General features: G+C 39.5%; 2 protein-coding genes across 2 annotated transcripts in view; one reads left to right on the top strand and one right to left on the bottom strand.

Moving 5' to 3' along the window:
- LOC119264276 (collagen alpha-1(IX) chain-like) overlaps positions 1–10,084 on the top strand; it is an 83,046-nt gene extending 72,962 nt beyond the window's left edge. Inside the window, exons 29-38 of the mRNA XM_037542536.1 lie at positions 57–110; positions 754–825; positions 1,401–1,436; positions 1,526–1,570; positions 2,123–2,155; positions 2,266–2,412; positions 3,445–3,499; positions 3,796–3,990; positions 7,426–7,503; positions 9,550–10,084. Of these exons, the coding sequence (XP_037398433.1) occupies positions 57–110; positions 754–825; positions 1,401–1,436; positions 1,526–1,570; positions 2,123–2,155; positions 2,266–2,412; positions 3,445–3,499; positions 3,796–3,990; positions 7,426–7,503; positions 9,550–9,749 (915 nt within the window). The 3' untranslated portion in view covers positions 9,750–10,084. The remainder of the gene's footprint in view (positions 1–56; positions 111–753; positions 826–1,400; positions 1,437–1,525; positions 1,571–2,122; positions 2,156–2,265; positions 2,413–3,444; positions 3,500–3,795; positions 3,991–7,425; positions 7,504–9,549) is intronic.
- Positions 10,085–16,173: 6,089 nt separating this feature from the next.
- The window catches only part of col22a1 (collagen, type XXII, alpha 1), a 125,697-nt gene continuing 123,481 nt past the window's right edge, over positions 16,174–18,389 (bottom strand). Inside the window, exons 61-65 of the mRNA XM_017715938.2 lie at positions 17,754–17,933; positions 17,578–17,644; positions 17,099–17,281; positions 16,860–16,937; positions 16,174–16,513 (exon numbers count right to left, since the gene is read on the bottom strand). Of these exons, the coding sequence (XP_017571427.1) occupies positions 16,320–16,513; positions 16,860–16,937; positions 17,099–17,281; positions 17,578–17,644; positions 17,754–17,933 (702 nt within the window). The 3' untranslated portion in view covers positions 16,174–16,319. The remainder of the gene's footprint in view (positions 16,514–16,859; positions 16,938–17,098; positions 17,282–17,577; positions 17,645–17,753; positions 17,934–18,389) is intronic.

The raw sequence follows: 18,389 nt of genomic DNA, 5'->3' as shown, positions 1-18,389 counted from the left end.
TATTTAACAGTTTCTTTGTTCTCAATGACCAGCATTACCATTTTGTTTGTTCACAGGGTGAGACAGGGAAACAGGGTCCAATTGGCCCCATGGGGGCTCAGGGACTCACGGTGAGTCTGGCAAAGTACCACACCTCAAAACAGCAGGCACCAGATCAGAACAGGAGAACTGTCATCCTGTCTGAGTCTCGCATTGCTGGCTCTGTTTGATGTCAGTCCTCTTGTGATTTCAGTGTGTGTTATTGCTGATGGTAATTAATAATTGCGATACATGGAAGTTATCATTGTTTGCAACCAGCACAGTCAGCTTCCTCTGAAATTGATATGGAACACATTGATTTTCAAGCCCGTCATAACCTCTATGAGGACTAATGATCATCTGTACATCAAATGGCAATCACCGGGGCCCAAGCACTAAACGGCTTATGGAGCCAGTAATAATGTTTTTTGAGAGTGTCCTTCATTTATGTGACACGTGGGTTCTTAAAAAAAGGAGATTTTATACACACTGACCTTTTGACCTTGATATGGTGAGCAGTTTTAAATACCTGGAAACAGTAAAATATTTGGTCATGGTTTGTGTTGGTGTTACTTTCACTGCTAATGAGTTATCATGCCTGCTGTCTTATTCTGAGTCCTTTCCTTAGTATGATTCTAAACTGCCACATAGCACTGTTACGTTTAGTCAGATACAGCTCTGTGTCACGTGTCAGGTTGAAAGACAATTTTGTTTTCTGGAACATGTTCTCCTTAGGGTGAGAAAGGAGATCGGGGTCTGATGGGTCCTCGTGGAATCAAAGGTCACACAGGTCACAAAGGAGATCAGGTGAGGCCTGATTCAGAACCTTATATGATGTAAGTGCACTATATTCAGCTGTATGCAAAAGTTTCCACACCCCTGGCCAAATTGCATGCTTTGTTGACTTTGGAAGTGAAAATAAGTTAACTCCTCTACAGAGACCATATCTGCCCTTTTTAATACAAAATTACTGTTTCTTTGCTGAATTTAACACATTAAAATAAAATAATAAATTTTGGCCTGTGCAAAATGAATGGCACATTGTATATTTTATTTTTCTAGTATGTTGAAGAATGCATGGAAAACTGAGTCTCTTTTGTCTTCACTCCTTATAGTCCGTTTTGAATTCAGTTCAAAATGTAGGAGTGAAAGGCAATTTCTGTAGAAATGAAAGTGTCCTCAATTAACTTAACTGGTTAAATAAAATGCATGAATGAGTGTGAATCATTCAGTAGCTGAATGGATGACTTGATCAATGAGGGGATGAATTTGTCACAGTGAGCCAAAGTACCGGCTTGCGTTATTGTGTGCTTGCTGTTTTGAAAAGGTGCCGACATCATAACATTTTTGTAAACAGCAGGTGTATATGTGTTTTATTGTAGGGCCCTATTGGTCCAATTGGTCCCAAAGGAAGTGAGGTATGTGTATTAAATGATTACATATTGCATCTTTTACTTTTCATCTAATTATAAACACGTCATTCATTTTCTTTCGCCCCGATCCGCAGGGCGATCCAGGTGCTACTGGAGATCCAGGGGTTAAGGGTGATCAGGTACTGTGTGTCCCATTTTCTCATTAAAAAGGATTAAATTATAGGGCAGTTAATTGAAAAAATCATTTATCGTGATTAACCGTAATGTACACAGCAATCTTATTTGCCTAGATTTATCCCAAAACAAAGATTTCAGCTTAAAAAACAGTGAATTTTGTTGTGAATATATGCGGACAAAGTAAGTTTCAGCAGAATGTTTTTATCAGCCCTAGTAACTCAAGTCAAACTCTGAAAACATGTTTCAAAAAAAGTTAGTGGTGTTACTCGTTGCTAACTTGGCAGCCCAAAAAAATCTCCATGATACAGAAGTTAGATTCCCAGTGAGAATGAGTTTAGTTTACATTACACTTCTTACTGGCCTTGTTCAATTTCCCGAAGACGACTAATACCAGAAGTAATGCGATACTGGATTTGTTTACATTGAACATTTCCCTAAACATTTATTTACCTCTTTTTAAAATGTATTTCCAGTTTTATTGATTAAAATATCATGACTGCAGTGCTGTTTTTTTTCTGAATAATTAATGTAATCATCTGAATTATTTATTACAGGGTCCTCCAGGCATCTCTGGCATCAAGGGAGAGGTACTTTGATGTTACAGAACTCAGCACATTACAATGTGTACAAATAAAAGCCATCAGAAATATTTCATTTTTTATATTTTCTTCTTTTTCTTGTTGCATTTTTCATCAAGCGAGGAGAGAAAGGACAAAGAGGAGCTACAGGACCTGATGGCCGTCCAGGACAGCCAGGACATGAGGGACTGGCTGGACCCCAAGGAGCAAGAGGCCTGGAGGGAGACAGAGGGCTGCCAGGACCCCCAGGACCCAGAGGGTACCCTGTAAGTGACATGTCAGGATGAAGAAATGTGAAATTCACATGAAATATGAGCACCAACAGTTGTTTTTGCATCCTATTAAAGAAAATATGCAAATACTGAAGAGCCAGTAGTCTTTTTATGTGTAGCAACAAATATATATGTATATAGTGTTTTGTATGTAGTAATAAATATTAGTTATATAGTATGTAGTAACGTATGAATGTGATGAGCCTGAAGGGATGTATAGTTGTCACAAAGCCATGTCTGAGAGAAGGAAAGAATAGACAAAGAAGCTGCTGGTGTTTGGGATGTTACCAACTTCGAAGACTCTGAGACTGAATTGTGGAGGTGTGGAATTTTTTTTACAGCAACCTGAAAGCAAAGCTTTGTAATTTGTGCTTAAAGACTCTTTTGACTGAAGGCTTGCACGGTGCTGTGTGTAAATATAAACCTAAATATACAGTAAGCCTAAAAATATGAGACCACTTTGAAAATCTTGAACCATTTTCATTTGTTCCTGCAAGAGACAACAGAAAGTTTTAGAATGTAAAACAGGACATTTTAGAATGTGGAGAATTTTAAAGCAAAGAAAAGTTCGGATGAGTGAAATGGAGAAGGAATATTGAACTATTTCTAGGTCAGCAGTCAAACTGAGGTGACCCGGCGCTAAAGGTTGCTTTATTTCAGTCTTATTCCTTCCAGTGAAGTTTGTGTTGAGGCAACTGTCAGGTGGATTTGATCTGCGCATCAGAGGCCTGTGTTATTGATCAGAGCTGTGCCAACTCAAGTGCACAGTGTTGTTAACGCAAAAGGTGGACAGTTTGTTGTGCTGATAATATAATTTGTAATGAAAAAATGTAGTAAATTAAAAAGGAGTACAAAACAGAAGCACTTTAACTAGTTGTCTCAGATTTTTGCTACTGTATATTACTTATGAAAAATGAAAAACATTAGTTTAAAAAATCTGTGCTGTTATAATTGATCATGTTAATGCACCATTGAGCAAGTCTATACATATATATGCATGTTTATTCTCCTGTTTGTTCTCCTTAGGGTCCCAAAATGAGTGATGAGAAGATCCGTGAAATATGTTCAGCAGTTGTTGAAGGCAAGATATTTTGTATTCTATCCGTCTTTGATAATAACCAACAGTCAGGGTAATGGCCATATCATCCTACTTCACTGCAAACCCTCAATATGCATTTAATTTTATGACAGTTCGTTCTGCCTTTAACAGTTAAAAGTTTATTGAGTTTAATGTTGCCACTCGACACAATATTAAGATGATTAGTATTACTTAGTGGTAAAAGCTGTGCAATATGCCTCTGTGGCTCACTTCCTAATGGTCTTAGAGTTGGAAAAGTGGCACTTAGAAAAGTTTAGAGCGTCTTTTTCTTTCTGCAGAACATCTAGACGCCTACAAGAAAGAACTGGCCAAGAAGCCCCTGCCTATCGGTGCTCCTGGTACTCCAGGCCCAGCAGGTCCACCTGGACCTCCCGGAGAAGCAGGGACCGCTGGAGTGGCTGGACCCCGTGGACTGCCGGGCCCTCAGGGGCCTCCAGGATTTTATGGTCTACCAGGAAAGCAAGGCTCAAAAGGTAGTTTTTAATCCAAAAAAGTAGACAATGCTACTAAAGGAGCAATTCATTTGACCAATTACAAAAAAGTTGAGGTAGTATGTGAAATGCTTATTAGAAAACTGTGTTTCAGCTGTATTCAACCGAAAACATTAAAAAACATATATGATGTTTCATTCCAAATGTAATGCCTGAGACACATTGCAAAAAAAGTTGAGACAGGAGTATGTTTATCACTATGTTGTGTTGCCTTCCTTTTGGCCACACTTAATAAGTGTTTGGGGATGGAAAACACAAACTGATCCAATTTTGAAAGCATATATTTTTTGGCCATTCTTCAGCCATACAAGTCTTCAACTGTGCCACCAGTGGGCCCAGCTGGGCCATTATTGTCCCATGTTATGCATGATAATGCACCACATGTTTTCAACAGCAGACGAGTCTGGACTGCAGGCAGGTCAATTTGGCACCTGCACTCTCTTATTGTGCAGCCATGCTATTGTAACACATGCAGAATGTATCTAGGCCTTGTCCCTGGATGTCCCTGAAGAAGACGGCATCTGGAAGGCAGCCGTGTTTCTCTGAACGTGTAGATATCTTTCAGTGTTAAAGTCAATGTGAAAAGGAAATTAGAACGCATTTTGCTTCTTTAGCAGGACCTATTTCAGAATGAAACAGGATACTTGGGCAGGAAATCATTGTGGGTGTGAAATTGTGAGAAGCAGGCGATCCGATACAAACATGGACTCCAGTCAGTAGAATCCATCTGTTTTGCAGAAAAGCAAAAGATAAAACAAAAACAGATTGTGTTATAAAAAATTGAAGCACATTTTTGATTTGGCATTTTCTAGAGTTTCTAAAACATTATTCATTATTTATTGAAAGTTTAATTGTAACATGTATGTTTTGTGCATTTTAAGATATAAATGAGGCTGGTTAGCAGACTAGTGTTTTAGCATCTGCATTGGTTTCCCTTTTCTTACACTTTCATAGGAAAAGCAAGATAAAAAGACTACAGGGCAAAGTGAGTCAGGTTATTATTGGAATAAATTGTTGTACAACTATAACTAGTGTATGTGTGAGGAAGAAAGGACTATGTATGGCAATTAGCTAATGCACCTCACAGCCTTGCAGCAAGGCATAAAACAATACATATACTGCCAGATATTTACATATAAATACTCCTTGACTTGTGATAACATGAGCATGGGTTACCAGCATAAACAAACTGAAATGACTTTATTAGTTATTATCTTTGTAACGTGTAACGTGAGGAGAAGAAAGGAGGTTCTTATTCAATTGGTAACAATCTGAACGGTCCTTTTCCTCTCCGAATAAAGTCCAATTTTTCCAAAAAACAGTCTGAAAAGTTGGCTCATCAGGTCACAATATAGGTTTACACTGGGAATCAGTTCATTTCAGATGAGCTTGAGCCCAGAGAAGTCGTCAGTGATTCTGCACTGTGATGATATATGACTTCCGCTGTGCATAGTATAGTTTTAACTTGCACTTGTGGATGCAAGTCGATGACAGATGGTGTTTATAAAAGTATTCCTGATCACATGCAGTAATCTCATCACAGGAGCATGCAGGTTTTTAATGCGGGGCCGTCTGAGGGATTGAAGGTCATGGACATTTAGTTGTGGCTTTCGGCCCTTGTTCTTTACTCACAGAGATTTCTCCAAAATCCCTAAATCTTTTGAAAGCCTCGACTTATCCTTGCTCATAAAGGACTAGGCCTTTCCTGGTGGTGCTTTATATATCCTTGCATGATTGCACCACCTGTTCAGATGTTTTATTTTAACATTTCACAGCATTCTTAGTTAAATTGCCTTTGTTGCGGTTTTAGAGTTAAGAGTATATTTACAAAAACAATGAAGCTGGTAAGGTAAAATATTAAATATCTTGTCTTTGTAATGTTTTTGTTGAAATACTGGTCAAAGTGGATTTACAAGTCAGTGCTTTTGGATTTTATGTGCATTTCACATTCTGTGTCAACTTTTTAGGAATTGAGGTTATATAAAGGATGAATTTCCGTGGCGCTTTAATTGTATCATGGCTTTGAATAAAAGGCTGACAAGCTCCCCCAGTGTATTTCGCCATAGACCATCAGGCAGAGTTTTTAGATTCATCAACCTTTTATTAACTTCACCAACTTTTCATTTGCTTCACTTGTTTTAAAACCGCTCATTACATTTTTAAACTACTTTGGTTGCATGTAAAAAAGCATGCACTGTCCGTGTGGCTTCCAAATACATTTTCCCCAAGATCCAAAACATTATAAAGCCTACTGTGCATTCTGAATGGGTTTCTCATTACAGCTAATGGTGCTAACACCTGTCTCATAATTGCGATTCACCTTCAGATGCAGTACCTCGAATGACACAACAGGGATTGATTTCTACTGACGCGCTAACTCAGGGGAAGTAGCCCTTGGGGGCTTTGACATTGTGTTGCTTACAGTTTCATCGTCCCAACACATGGCACAATGTGTTCAGCTGATGCTAATTAGCCCTTTAGCTAGGGGGAAAAAGCGTGCTTCTTAATGAGTTTTGAAATGGAACTATAATAAGGAGATGATAATGAGAGCCCTCGGCTCATTCTGTGGAACTGCATCTCAATCGTTTAATAAATGAGCCAAGAACTGTCTGAGAACCAAGAGAAAAAAAAAAGGTAAAACGCTAATGACCCTCAGAAATCATGTAGTGCTGGCATGTAGTCATTAGTAGTCACCAGGGTTGGAAGGGTTCCAGTGCAGATTACTGATTGTGCTCAGGCCTAGTAGGTGGACAGTAGTCTAGTGGATGGATTATAGTCCAGTTGGGTGGACAGTAGCCTAGTGGATGCTGGTAACCTAGTGGCTGTACAGTAGCCTGGTGGATGGACAATCGCCTAGTTGGGTGAACATTAGCCAGGTAACCTAGTGGGTGGATAGTAGTCTAGTGAATGAACAGTAGCCTTGTGGATGGACAATAGCTTAGTGGGTTGGAACGTTGCCTAGTGGGTGGATGGTAGCCTAGTTGAGTGCATGGTAGCCTAGTGGTGTGGGTGGTAGCCTAGTGGGTAGATGGTAGCCTAGTAGGTGAATGGGAGCCTAGTGGGTTGATGGGAGCCTAGTGGATGGATGGTAACCTAGTGGGGTGACTGATAGCCTAGTGAGCTCATGGTAGCCTAGTGTGTTGATGGTAGCTTAGTAGGGTGGATGGTAGCCTAGAGTGTAATCTAGTGGCTGGATAGCAACCTCATGGGAGGATGGCAGCTTAGTGAGTGAATGGTAGCCTAGTGGGTTGATGGTAGTCTAGTGAGTGGATGGTAGCCTAGTGGGTTGATGGTAGTCTAGTGGGTGGATGGTAGCCTAGTGGGTGGATGGTGGGCAGAAAAAAACATTGTGACATAACGCAAAATAGTATATTACCCGCTCATAATCTGAGTACATGTATTCGGTTTCCTTTACAGGTGATGCAGGACCTAAGGGAGATAAGGGAGATACAGGCGTTGGAATTCCAGGGACTCCTGGAGAGCCAGGAGCTCAAGGTAAGACCTCATCATCCTCGACATTCACACCTACTGGTACTGGTCTCGTTTGAAGTGAAAGGTCAGTCAACATGAAGGTAGAGTGACATTTGCAACACACGCAAAAAAACGTCTACCTTGCCCTTCGCTTGCTTAAATTAATCATTTAAACATATTTACATAACCTTATAGGGCAGGAATGGATGTGTTTGCTTATTTATTTATTTACACAATATGTTCACCGTGTCCAGACTTGTTTTTGCATATCTTTGAAAACCAATGCTATTAATAGGGAGTTTGTCCCACTTTGTTGCAGTAACAGCCGATACTCTTCTTTGAAGGCTTTCCACTAGATGTTGAAACATTGCTGTGAGGATTGGATTGAGCATTAGTGAGGTCAGGTACTGATCAGTTCTGGATCTCTCCAACTCATCCCAAAAGTATTGGATGGAGCTCCATCACTCCAGAGAACACAGCTCCACTGCTCCACAGCCCAATGCTGGGCGGGTTAATACCCCTCTAGCAGATGGTTAGCACTGGTAATGGTGACCTTACGCTCGTACAGCTGTTCCATTCTATTGGTCAGTGCTGTCTATGGAGATTAAACAAGCTGTACCTGCACAATTGAACACCTGTGTCAGCCACTGGTGCCCCTTAAAGTACCTCAAGTCACTGATTAGAGGGGCTGTCTGGATACTTTTGGACATGTAGTGTATGTGATTTTTTGTGAACTTCTTACATTCTACACGCAATATGGAACCATGTATAATAGCAGTAAAGCTGTGGTATCATAACACAAGACTGAACTGTAATAAAATCCTTCTTGTTACTGACAGCAGCAAAATGTAACAACATTTACTGGAAAAATGATGTAGCCTATGATTTCTGAAATGATTTAGCCATTTTCCAGAAGCAAGCCAAGCCCGCACATTAGTCATGTACTGAAGACAATAATCTGATTGAGCTTTCTTAACCCTGAGCATCTGTTCCTGTAAGGAACCTGAATACAGTAAGAGAATTTCTAGAGGACGTGTCTAAATATATGAAAGGATTTCTGATATTTCATGAAGTTTCTGATTCAGTTATAAGGCTTCTTAAACTGAGCTTTTGAAAGAAGCCCCTCAGTTTTCTGTTTTTGGATGCGTGGTTATGTTGTTTTTGATGAAAATTGATGGAAGATTGTTTTTGATTCTGTAATATGAAACAGTACTATGGTCTGTTTTGTTTGAAATTTGGGTGACACAAGCAAAAATACAGTACTGTGCAAACATCTTAGGCACCCAAGACACATTTTGAAAATCAATTTATTTGTGTAGCTTGTGTTTATTTGCTGAGAAAAGTGTAACTGATGATATTAGTCCCTGTGATGGCTGTGAAGGTGTCAAGGAAAAAATGGACCCAAGACATTCTTGTTACTTTATACTGTTTTTATGTTTGTTTGAATTATGAATATGACTTGTGTATATTGTGATAAAGTCACTGCTGAGGGAAAATGTTAAAAAATTTGCTTAGATGCCTAAAACTTTTGCACAGTAGTGTATACATAAATAAAGAAGGTGGTTAAGTTTCAAACCAAGTTTTAAAAAAAGTTCATAAAAGTATTTAAGATTGTTAGTTTGCTATGAAAATACTGATAAAATAGTTTTATTTATGTAATATTGTGTAGGGTAACTTCCTTCACTGAATCTAAATGCCTTTGAATTTGGTGACAAGCCAAAAGATTTGTTTTGCAGACGCATAGGTAAACATGACTTTTAAATGGCCCAAATATAAGGCCCTGAGGGACACCACTCAGTTCTCCCTGAAAACCTGTTTTTGTTGCATCATTTGAAAACTGATACATATACTATAACATTTACATGTTAAAATGCCATTTTCTAATCAGAGATACAATCTAAATTATGTGACTGCTATCTGACTGCAGCTAAAGGTTTCAATAGGAGTCAACGATTTCTTCCTACATATGTTCTCTGACAAAAACATTAGCTAATTTGCCACTGTGTTCTTAGGCTTGACTCTCCATGTCTGGCTCACCTTATATTTCTTATGCTTCTTTGTGTGATGCAGGACCTCCTGGCAAGGCTGGCATTGGTAAGGATGGCCAAAACGGAGCCCGGGGAGAAGCAGGAACGCCCGGTATCCCAGGTACCCCAGGAACAAGGGGGCCACCTGGACAACCTGGCCTCTGTGACCCCTCAAACTGCTTCAGACCACAGCCCCTTTATTTAGTCGGGGGGAAAAAGCCCATTAACATTAAGGGCCCCTGAACGTGAAGCTCCTGAGAGAAAACTACATCCATCATAATCACCATTTGTCAACAGTCAACAGTGAACCGAGTGGAAGTGCATCCAATAAACTTGAAGAGACTCCCGATATGGCCGTGATGAATCAGCATAAATGGGGGAAACTTCCGACAGCTGTGTAGAGACACTTTCATCTTTACAAAGACAGATCTTTTGAATTCCGATCCAGTGCACGGTTGTTGTTGTGACTTGTACATACAGTAGAATAAAAGGAGGAAATGCAGACGGGCATTTTCATTTCTATAGCACAGATGAGCAGCTGCAAGCCAAAGCCTGCTGTGAAGTCATTTGTGAAGTACAGTAAGGGGTCAGACATTTTTTACAAAAGTACAAAAAGTTTTTCTGCATGTATTTTTTTTTTTTTTCGATAAAAATGTGATCATCGTGGATAATTAATGACAGCAACGCTACCAGAGAGTAAGCTAAATCAAATCGGCATAACAGCACTGTGGTCCAATGATTGGGATACTGAAATAAAAATTCTCCACCAGCGGGAAATCATTGAAGGTTGTATGTTCCATTTGAATGCCTCACTATACATCTATACATTGAGTCCCACTCTAGATTGAGTCTCTAATAACTGTGTAGTTACACATTAACAATGCGTTCAACAACCGGTAATGAATTCACTCTTATAAATGGATCATGGGAGTACAGATATCCAGATAGACCAAATTTTATATATCTCTTTTATATAAGTATTTAAGTGTATGTAGTTGGAAATAACAATGATCCAAACATTGAGCCATTTGGAAATGGTAACCAAAGTTCGGGCTTTAAACTAATTTGTAATGTGACGCTCTTTATAAGGCAACGATGTGCAGTTATAAACTTTTTTAAATTGGTGCTGATCCACCTGATTTGATCAGGTTACCATGTTACAATTTAAACATTCAGTGTTATAACACAGGCACTTCTAATCTCACAACGGGATTGGCTGAGAGGCATTCTACGGTAATTGTGCACCATATTCAAGATTCAAGAGTTTTATTGTCATATGCACAGCAGAAACAGGCAGATACACTGAATGACATTCTTACTTTGCAGTTCCTCCATTCACCAAAAAAAAAGAAATTTTATATATATATATATATATATTGATCTGATTTGATCTAAGTGTAATGACTAATTAGCCTGTAATGCAACAATGACAACCACTTGTTAATAACTTAATTACTCCTCAAAATCTCTGGCTTATTGCATACTATGGCTTATTATTCAGTAACTTCAATGCAAATTAGTTGAGCTATTCTTAGGTTATAGAAGTGTATAATAAAACTTTTTTATGGCCCACCACTGAGCCTTGGCCATTTAAGGGGTGAAGTAACAAGCCTGCCAAAAAAACCCAAAAAAAAACAAAACAAAAACTGACAACAAATGACCAAAGCTAGCATCAATGAGAAAAGCAAAACACTCCCATTGTAACCAATGAAGCTGTTTACACCAGAAGTGAGTGGCAGCCTATCATTTTTCATTAAAACAGTCGAATTAGCCAAAAATATGAGACACTCCCCCATGAGGTGAAGAAAAGTATGACTATTCCTTCAATTTTATAAGATTGATGTTGCCAGCCTGAAGGCTTGAGGTAATAGTCCATCTGCTGTGAGCTGCTAATATTGCTTGTAAATGTGCTGCACTCATGTAATGTATGTAGCTAGATCTCTGAAGCTATAAGCTGATACGTTCAGGGTTTGTTCAGGCTTGGCCTTGATGAGAATAGTATAGACATCCTTTTGTGTTATGGTGCTTCATTTAGTGCCGCTTCTGCAGCTAAATCATAGCTATTTGTTCAGTGTAATTGTCTCTAGATCCAAACATTAAAAATGAAAAACTGGTATAAGCAGTGATATAATATCAATAATACATGGGAGGTTATGCTATACTGACCTTTGTTTAATGCTGTTGTTGCTGGTCAAACACAGTGCCGCTACAGAATGGCTTAAAGCCAGAAATTTGGTTCCCATGTCACAACATAATTGTACAGCTAGCTAAATGTTAGGAAAATTGGCATTTTCTAAATGCAGTGTAAGTACTTTTATAATGTAGGTAATCATGCATGGGTTACAATCAGAAAAGTCCTGTTGGAAAAACAGCTGTTCACCTTCTTATACATGTATAATTACTTAAGGCAAAATATGCTGATACTGTTGCAAAGGTGCACTGTAGTCACTACATGTGTAGCAGGCTGCACTGCTGTAGTCTATCTGTGAATACATCACTGGCAGTTAAAGTGTTGTTAATGTGTAACTACACAGTTATTACACACACTTTAACTGGAACCCATCCATCCATCCATTTTCTAAGCCGCTTCTCCGTCAGGGTGCTGGAGCGGTCATTGGCCAGAAGGCAGGATACACCCTGGACAGTCACTCACACACTCACACCCAGGGGTAATTTAGCATGTCCTATTGGCCTGACTGCATGTCTTTGGACTGTGGGAGGAAACCGGAGAACCCGGAGGAAACCCACGCAGACACGGGGAGAACATGCAAACTCCACACAGAGATGAACAGACTTATTTGCATTTATAATAAAAGCTGGTTTCCTGATACATTCAATCTGTGGCGAGAAAATGTCAAACACTAAAACGTTGTAAAGTCAGTGTCTCATTTGCCAGATTCTTATTAGAATTTTCCAGTTCCACCTTAAATGGTGCAGCAGTTACATTTTGCCACCTCAGGTACCATTTAAGTTGGAACAGGAAAATTTCAACAAGAATCTGGCGAAAGAAGTGACTCCAGCCTCGTGAAACAGCCAAACATTGAGAGACGTTTTAAAAGAAACTGTTCTGGAGAAGTTTCCTGCTGGAGATGTGAGAAAAGCAGCTATAGCTGAGCTAAAGCTTTAGACAGCATAAGTCTATGTTTTTATCCTATACTAACACATCAGCTCATACTGAAACACTTATCCAGAGCGACTTACAATTTGATCATTTTACACAGGCAAGCCCAGGCGGTGTTAGGAGTCTTGCCCAAGGACTCTTATTGGTATAGTGTAGGGTGATTGCCCTGGTGGGGGATTGAACCCCAGTCTACAGTGTAGAAGGCAGAGGTGTTACCCACTACACTATCCCAACCTAGTCCTCTGGCTTGACCGTCTGTCAACATTTCACTGGTTGGTGAAGTGGCCAGTGCACAATTATCACAGTCTTTTCTGACTTTTAATTAGTGTGGAAGTGAAATTAATTCACTGCATTTCAATTTGATTTACTAATATCAAACAAGCAAGATAATAAAGAACAAGTAAAAAGAGAGAAATCCCTCAGGACAATTGATAAATAAATTGGCAAACTAATGTTACTTCACTTTCAGGGCCAGGATGGAAAACCAGGCCTTTAAAGTTAAAAAATAGGCCTTCAAATGCACAGATCAACTTCTCCAGCCTGTAATGTTAATGTGGCTCTTGTGAAAATAGTACGTTCAAGAAACAATTATGAAATAGTTTGACAAAGCATAGTATAAAATCATTTCACAGCATGAACCCTTTTTCCCTGTCAGGTTAAATGGACCTTCAAATAAGAAAAGTCAATAGATACACATTTCTTGCTGTTCAGGGCAGTTTTTCTTGCTACATACAGTAGATAATATAAAACAATTACACAGCTCACTGAACTGTGTTTTATAGCTGAATGACATGAATACTGAACTGTGTTTTGGAGGAGGGTGATAGGATGGATTACTAGAGTTTCTATTACCTAGAAATCTTTTATTTACTTACTCTGCTTCCTGTGCAGGAACTCACTGTTCTGTTCACCTGAATTGCCTAATTAATGATCAGCTTCTGAGCAGGCCAGGATTAGAAGCAGAATGTAATTTCATTGACCATGTAAGACAAGCCTGTGACAAGCCTTGGAGTTTATCCTGTGGAGCCTGAGAATGATCTTGACCCAGTTTATGTAACGTTTAATTGGGCCTAATATGTGCTCCTGAGGGACACCACTCACTTTGGTCAGGATCCCTGTTCATGTTGAATCATTTGAGACTAAATTCATACACATCAACGTTTTTAATGATTAATATGCATTTTTAAAATGGGAGATAGAATCTACATCATGACTTTTAAATGGGCCTAATATATGCCCCTGAGGGACACCACTCAGTTTGCTCAGGATCCCTGTTTGAGTTGTAACTTTTGAGACTGAATTCATACACATTAACATTTTAAATGTACAATTTTTGAAAATCAGAGATAGAATCTACATTATGTGATAGATTTGCAAATGCTATCTATTTCTTTCTTAAGAAAACAAATCATATTATTTTGTTCATATGTTTACATGTAAACCTCAAGGCTCAAAAAGATAACCTGAAATTAAAAAGAGGAAAATCAGGTTAAACCAGTACAATGAACAGTAAATAATTCTTAATAACTTTCACTTTGGGCTATAAACTCTGAATTCGACAATATGACACTGCTAATTCAAATGTCTCTATAACACAAGGAAAGTTCACAATGAAAATGCATGTTCTATAAAATGGGCCTGATCCACTCTTTATTACAACATATATTTCTTTCCAGTACATACACATTGTCCTAATTTTGACTATTTTAGCACCAAGGAATCAGTATAAACAGGTAGAGTTCATGCATAATTTATGTTATTTTACAATGCCCGTACCGGTACTTCATTAAAATAATTTAATGCAACCTGTGACGAAAGGAAAAAAAGACATTAAAAACTTAGAAAGCCGTGAAACAAAAAGGCCGAGACAATTTAAGCACCAGCTGTGAAGCAAAAACAGGTGGAGTCAAAAAATGCTGACATTAGGTTTACTTGCACAGTGACCAAAAGCACTCAATTTACATAACTATTCGAGTGTAATGAGCTAGCTTGTCAAAACATGTCCCATCATTAGCACTTGTCATTTATCATCTGTGGAGCTAAAACAAGACGAGCAAGTACAAACAAGCAAGAAAAAAAAACTGTTGGGAAGATCTTGGGTAAATAGACTGTCCTAACATCGTCCAGAACAGATTCAGTTCTGCTGTGGGCGACGGGGGAAACAGGGGAAAGCAGGAACCTGCAGGTAATCTGGAACAAAGTACAGTACTCAGATGGGATCAACCAGGTTCTCCATTTTGGATGATAGTAGCCGAATGTCAAATGGAACAAAGTGATCTCAAAAGTCTTGTGAGCATTAGACTACAATCTATACAGTGACCAATAACAAGTCTGGCCCCCTGCCTCTCCAGACAATCTATCTAGCCGACAAAACCACCAAAAAACTGACAAAACTGCACATACTGCACAAATTATACCTGTTATTGTTGTTACTGCTGGAGTTGGTCATTATTTACATTACACTGAAATGAAATCCCTTGCTGAATGCTGTGGTCATTTCATGCAATGCTCAGGAACCGACTCGGTCTCTTCATTCAGGTGCTTTTAATTGGCTCACAAGAGGCCATACTTTCAGACTTTTGGTGTAGAAGTGAATTTTTAAATCAAACATCAGGTGTACAGTGATTTTTCATCAGAGTTAACAACCTTGTTTTTATTGTCTCGGTAGGATAGCAGAGGTCACAAAGACCACCGAACTGAAAAGAACAACAAGAATATAAAGATACAGAAACTTTATGAGTCAACATAACTGATTAACAGTACAACTGGTAGGTTAGGGAAGGGCATTACCCTCCATAGCTGTGGCTCATAGAGAGGAAAACATTCTGTGTAATGCATTCTTGCTTCTCAGCTTAATTCTAATAAAAGAAAAAGGCAACCAATTAGTCATGTTGTTGAAATCTTGTGCCAAAAATAATGATCTTAAGAGTTGGGTTGTTATTTAATAATATTTAATAATTTTGCTTAATTTTGTTGAAAACCAAAAATATATTTGCCAGAATAGAATCAGAATAGTGGGCATAATGATGCACATTATCATCTCGGATCAGATCACTAACGATTGTGTCTTGAAACTTAATGTTGATGTGTCAAAACATCATGTTTCAGTACTTTTCACCATCCACCACATCAAGAAACCTCCTAACTAGACAACTACCCCCAACCCTACTCCAAAAGACCTCCTTAACATCAAATCATGCTAATTTATCACAATCATTTTTTATCACTGGCTCACAGGGGAACGTTAATGTCACCATGGCAACTCAGGTGAGGGCCATGAGGGGCTTTCTGGGATATATTTTCATAGGTTGCCTAAAAAGCGTGAACAGTACATCTTGGTCAACAGAGAGCGAAAATCCCTGACTGAAGAAAACTGAGCTACATTTAAATACCTAGTCTTCCTCAAATTATAGTACAAACCCCCCATTCCTGCCCACCAGACAAATTACCCATAATTCCCTATGATATCTGACCGGCAGGACACACACACACACACACACACACACACACACACACACACACACACACACACACACACATACACACACACACACACACACACTCACACACACACACACACATACGCACGTCTCAGTGTTCCCAAACCGAAGTTCTCCGGACACTGACAGGAAAAGCTCTTGCTTCACTGAATCTCCAAGTTCATAAATAGGTCCAGGGGAGTGGCAGGGGGCTTAGGTGCCCTTGACGTTTTTAGTGTGAGGTCGTGACGCCAGGCTGGCGTAGTAGGCACACTGTGAGGGGTCACACTGTCCAGGGGGTCCCGGTGGGCCAGGTTGACCATGAGGTCCTGGATTTCCAGGCTCTCCCTGAGCTCCTGCTGATCCTGGAAGACCGTCTTTACCGTACCCGGGCATTCCCGCTGGACCTGCAGCAACAGATAGAACTCAGCTCAGACTACTGATGAGGAAGATTTCAGAACTGCTTTATTTATAACTGCTTAGTCAGTATTGGTGCATCAGATGAAAGGAGGATTCACTGCTATTAAACATGGAACTTTTTAGTGCACAATTTCTATTATTTAGTGATATTAGCATGTCAGAAAAAACATAAAATAATAAATGTGCCATAGCTTTTGCGATTTTTTTTTTCACAATATGTTAAATTCAGCAAATAAACCCTATGTAAACTGGCCTGGAGTCAGATCAGGGGATATGGAGTCAAGAACCACGTTTACATGCAGCCTAATAATCCGTTACTAATCAGGGTCTTACCTGCAGGGCCAGTTGGGCCAGGTTCTCCTCGCTGTCCAACGCCATCTTCTCCTTTTTCTCCCCTGGCACCTCTTTCACCTGCAATTCAGCAACAAAAAATGTCAAGTTCACATTTCCTAACTATGAATAACTGTTTAAAAATGAACATGTTCACATCAACAATACACAAAAGTGTACACCACATTAACAGTGATGATTTAAACTTATTAAAGCAGCAAGATTCGCCTGTAGCAAAGTACCTTTCGGACCCAATGGACCTCTGACACCTTCTGCTCCGTTTTGGCCAGGCATACCAGGCTCTCCAGGTGGTCCTTGTCTTCCAGGTGGTCCATCTTTACCTGGTGGCCCAGGTGGCCCAGGACGTCCAGCCGTGCTCTTAATGTGTGTGGGCTGAAACTGGGCCATGATGTAGGCCAGTTTGGCTGGGATTGCATGAAAATCACAAAGGAATTAAAACACTATTAAACCTACTGTGGGCAACATGTATCACATTACAATTACAGCTGTTTAACAACCAGTTCAAAGCATCATGACCTCTAACATTTCATCATACATTGATTTATTTTGGTAAGTTATGATTAAAAAATACACCAAACATTCAAATTTGTCTGAAAACACAATGCATTTCTTAAAGGTCCTGATGTTACACATGGAGAAAAACCTGGTTCATCTACAAAGTAAAATCATCTGAGGAAGTTGAACTCTGGATCATCCCCACCTTCGAGTTCCTTTGCGAGCTCCTCTTGAATTAATCTCCGCATCGATTCCAGCGATGGAGTGTCTCCCTAAAGAAAACACTGTTAGTCTTCTTAAAACAGACACGTGATGCTCTCTTCACCTACTTCACTCCAGCACGTCTCTAATCCATCCCAATATGTAACGAGGAAATCTCACCCTTTGTCCTGGAAGGCCAGGCTGGCCTGGTGTGCCTGGTGCTCCAGGTGGACCAACCTCTCCTGGTGGTCCAGACATGCCCATCATACCCGTGTGGCCCTTCCTGCCTGGAGGTCCTGGGTTCCCAGGCATTCCTGGATCTCCAGTTGGGCCTTTATCTCCCTTTATACCATTTTCACCCTGGAGAACAGAGCAGATTTGGAGGAAGTGTTGCAGGTCCTGCAGCCAGGGTGGTATAATGGCTAAATATGTTTATTTTCACCATTTTTTTGTAAGGCCCCTTAGTTTTCAAACAGGAACGCACAGAATTTGAAAGATAGACTGGTTCCTGGTGACTAAGAACTTCCAGTGACTTCAGGTTGGTTCCCCTGTCTTCAGTGCTATGTGTGGAATAATCTGGTGAAAACTAGTTCTTTCCAATGACACTTACAACATATCTAATTAAAACTTTGGACACCACCGGTTAAACGGCAAGTTTTGTTGATTTTTGAAGTGAAAATAAGTGAACACATCCTCTACACATGGGTCTGCCATTTTCCGACCAATTTTGGAGCACAATTTCTTTTTATTTGCTGAGTTACTGAGTAACATTTCAGAAGTAAAACACATTAAATACATTATAACTTTTAAACAGTG

The sequence above is a fragment of the Pygocentrus nattereri genome, chromosome 11, assembly GCF_015220715.1.
Source record: "Pygocentrus nattereri isolate fPygNat1 chromosome 11, fPygNat1.pri, whole genome shotgun sequence".
Lineage (NCBI taxonomy): Eukaryota > Metazoa > Chordata > Actinopteri > Characiformes > Serrasalmidae > Pygocentrus > Pygocentrus nattereri.
The sequence above is the reverse complement of the archived record's forward strand: the minus strand, read 5'-3'. Positions and strand labels throughout refer to the sequence as shown.